This window comes from Podarcis muralis, chromosome 17, assembly GCF_964188315.1.
Source record: "Podarcis muralis chromosome 17, rPodMur119.hap1.1, whole genome shotgun sequence".
NCBI classification, from domain to species: Eukaryota; Metazoa; Chordata; class Lepidosauria; order Squamata; family Lacertidae; genus Podarcis; species Podarcis muralis.
The window spans coordinates 39,007,660-39,010,532 of record NC_135671.1 but is presented as its reverse complement, the minus strand read 5'-3'; the positions used below and the strand labels follow the sequence as shown (position 1 = coordinate 39,010,532).

The following is a 2,873-nucleotide window of genomic DNA, read 5'->3' as shown; positions in this document are numbered from 1 at the left end:
GAGGTGGCTGGACTTCAGCTCCCTTTAGCCCCAGACAGCATGGCCAGAGACCGTCTTGTGTGCAAAGCCAGGTCGATCCCCATCCCTGTCTCTGAGATACTAACCGACAGATGAGCCAGCTAGAATCTCAGGGACGGAGGAGGGTAGTTTTGAAAGTTCCTCACCTATTATTATTATTATTATTATTATTATTATTATTATTATTATTATTAAAAAATGTAGACCACCCTTCATCCAAGGATCACAGGGAGGACTATGGAGAGCCCACTCCTAGAATAATGTGGAATTCTTTCTGCAGGTCTGGACAAAGCAGGGGCATGACAATAAGAGAATAGAATACGGATGTTTCATTTTGAGACCTCTCTCTGAAGCGCCATTCCCCTCGTCCTCTGGCCTCCTTGTTTTCCTTCCCTCTGACCTGCTCCCTCGCCCACAATTCCTCTTTTCTGACTAAAAGCTCCCTGTGAGTTCTACTCTCTGCTGTGAAATCCAGCCTGTTTAGTGGATCTGAGTGAAATGGGAAGGAAAGTCTTTGGCACGTGGGTCTTGGGGGGGGGGGGCGTCTCTGTGTCACTTCTGAGTAACGGTGAGGTAGATGGCGCTGCAGCAGCGGCCCAGACTGGTGAAAAGTGGGGCCACCACAACATCCAGGATGCTGGCCCAGAGGGTGCGAACCGGAGGCATTGCCATTGTGCAGAGCTGGATACAGGGCATCACACACCTGAGGGAGGAAGAGGGGAGAGATGTGGCTGGCAGCCTCCAGGAAGCAACAAAGCACCCCAACATTTAGACTCCAATTAGGCAGCCTAAGGGCCAATATATACTCACCTACAGCATTGTTAATAAGAATGTCTTCGACTGCAGGTAGGCAACCTGCGACCCAGAGACCATGGGTTGTAGACAACACTAGTCCTACTCAGAGTAGAAATGTTTTATATTTGTTTTATGGTTCTCTTTTGTAAGCGATATTGATAATCTTGATCTAGATTTAAAATACACATTTTCAAATAAATAATTTTTTTAAAAGAATAATAAAAAAAGAGTAGAAATGCCTGGACATGGCTAACTTAGGTTCATAGCTTTCAATGGGTCTACTTTGTGTAGGCCTAGCACTGGATACAACCCTGTGTGCAGCCCCAGACACCTCCAGAAGATGCCTACCATTCTTCCAACTTTTTTGAAAGAAGGAAAGCTCCTTTCTGGTTCATGTCCTTGTTTTCCTGGGTCCCACCAAGTGACCAATTTATTTAGCATTTCTGTCTTCAGATTCCTCCATTCCTCATATCAGTGTTAGGCAGACAGTACTTATCTGCTCCCCCAACTAGCAGAACAAGGACATCACACAAACAGTAGGTGCTTCCAGATATAGTGCAGATCAGATTCAGTCACATCCTGGCAAATTCAGGTTGTGCAATTAAAAGTGGATTTGGCAGTCTTGTGCAACAAACTCACTTCGCCCACACACAAATGAAGACCCCAAACCTCTCACTGGTGTGTGTATGAATACATGTGAGTGCTGGACATGCATGTGGGTTGCGACACATACTTTAACACCAACTCCCTCTGGGATAAGTGTTTGGTAAAGTGTCTTTTAAGAGATTAGTTTGCCATTACTAGTCTACTCCCTGAAGCACCCACAAAACTACAGGACAAGTCAAAAGTCAAAGTGCTAGAAGAGCCTCTGGCCACCTGGTGCCCTCCTGACATTTTGGACTACAACCCCTATCAGCCCAAGCCAGCAATGAGGCTGATGGGAGTTGTAGTCCAAAGGGCCTGGAGCTTGGCAAAGTCTGTGTTAGAGTAACACAGCTTCCTCCTGTTGGTAGTTCCCCCAAGTAACCACTGGAATTAGCCTTGCTAATGGTCAATGAATGTGCAACCAACTGGAAGCAAGAGGCTGGTCGTGAGCCAAAGGCCTTGGCAGGGCCAAGGGGCATGATGAGGCAGAGCAAAGGGGGCAGACCCTCACCAGATGTGCAGGCAGCCTAGGCAGGCAAAGAGAAAGCCCGAGAACAGGGAGACGGGCACAGCACACAGCAGCGAGATGATGCGGTAGCACCAGAGGCGCGAACTCTCAAAGACGATGTCACTCCAGGTCCAAACCCGGTCAAAGCTGCGAAACGAGGAAGGTTCAGCAAGAATGTCGGAGAATTCCAGCTGCCGGGAAGAACAAGGGAATCTGGTCACTGAAGATTCTCCAGCGAAGAGAGAGAATGTTGTGAGGCAGAGCAAAGCATCTTGGGACCAGGAGGACCCATGCTGTCTCCTTCTGTGTGGTTCTGGGGCATGTAAGGAGCAGCAATCAGCAAAGGGGGTGGAGAAGAATTGGTTGTGCTGCAGGTGAAGGGCTGGGAGGAGTTTGGGGGTGAATAAGGATACAACTCCCACCTTGGGTGGGTAGGAGAGAGCTGCGCCCTTAGAGTTTAGGAAGTCAGAATTTAGGCATCCCCACCCCAAGGCAGGCAGGTAAGCTCCCTCTGTTACCTTAAGGTGCTGGTTGATCCCACGTGGGTCCCGAGGGTCTGCTTTGGGTGGTGTGTTGATAGCGGACTGCAGGAACATGGGAGATCCCGGCTCCTGCAAATGAGGGTCTTCTGGATCCAACTTGCACTCAATCAGATAATCGTTATTGATCATCCTGCCAGGAGGGAGAAGATCAGCACTCGCAGGCGCTGCTGCTGCTCTCTCAGAAGGGGGGATCCAGTAACGCTATCAAGAACCTCTTTATAATTCTGCCCCTAACACTTCCTTTTGTTGCATAGGCTTCGTGTTTTACTGAAACTGCCTTGTCTGTTCTTATTTAACCTGCCTGTCCACTCTTCACTTGCACAGTATTTCTATCCATCTGTGTGCAGGAACTTGACTCCAGTTCT

The 2,873-nt window shown here is 48.6% G+C and overlaps 1 protein-coding gene across 1 annotated transcript; it reads right to left on the bottom strand.

The window, feature by feature from the left end:
* Positions 1 to 566: 566 nt before the first annotated feature.
* On the bottom strand, positions 567 to 2,873 carry LOC114587875 (caveolin-2-like). Its single transcript, XM_028712722.2, has 3 exons — positions 2,485 to 2,873; positions 1,970 to 2,157; positions 567 to 721 (listed from the first exon to the last, which is right to left on the bottom strand). Exons 1-3 carry the CDS (start codon positions 2,635 to 2,637, stop codon positions 571 to 573), a joined length of 492 nt encoding a protein of 163 aa, XP_028568555.2. The 5' UTR covers positions 2,638 to 2,873; the 3' UTR covers positions 567 to 570.

Excerpts from the sequence above, each read along its gene's own strand:
- LOC114587875 (XM_028712722.2), bottom strand. The coding sequence starts at position 2,637 with ATGATCAATAACGATTATCTGATTGAGTGCAAGTTGGATCCAGAAGAC. Across the intron at positions 2,158-2,484 it reads GGATCAACCAGCACCTTAAG|CTGGAATTCTCCGACATTCT; the intron begins GTAACAGAGGGA and ends TCTTCCCGGCAG. Across the intron at positions 722-1,969 it reads CTAGGCTGCCTGCACATCTG|GTGTGTGATGCCCTGTATCC; the intron begins GTGAGGGTCTGC and ends TTCCTCCCTCAG.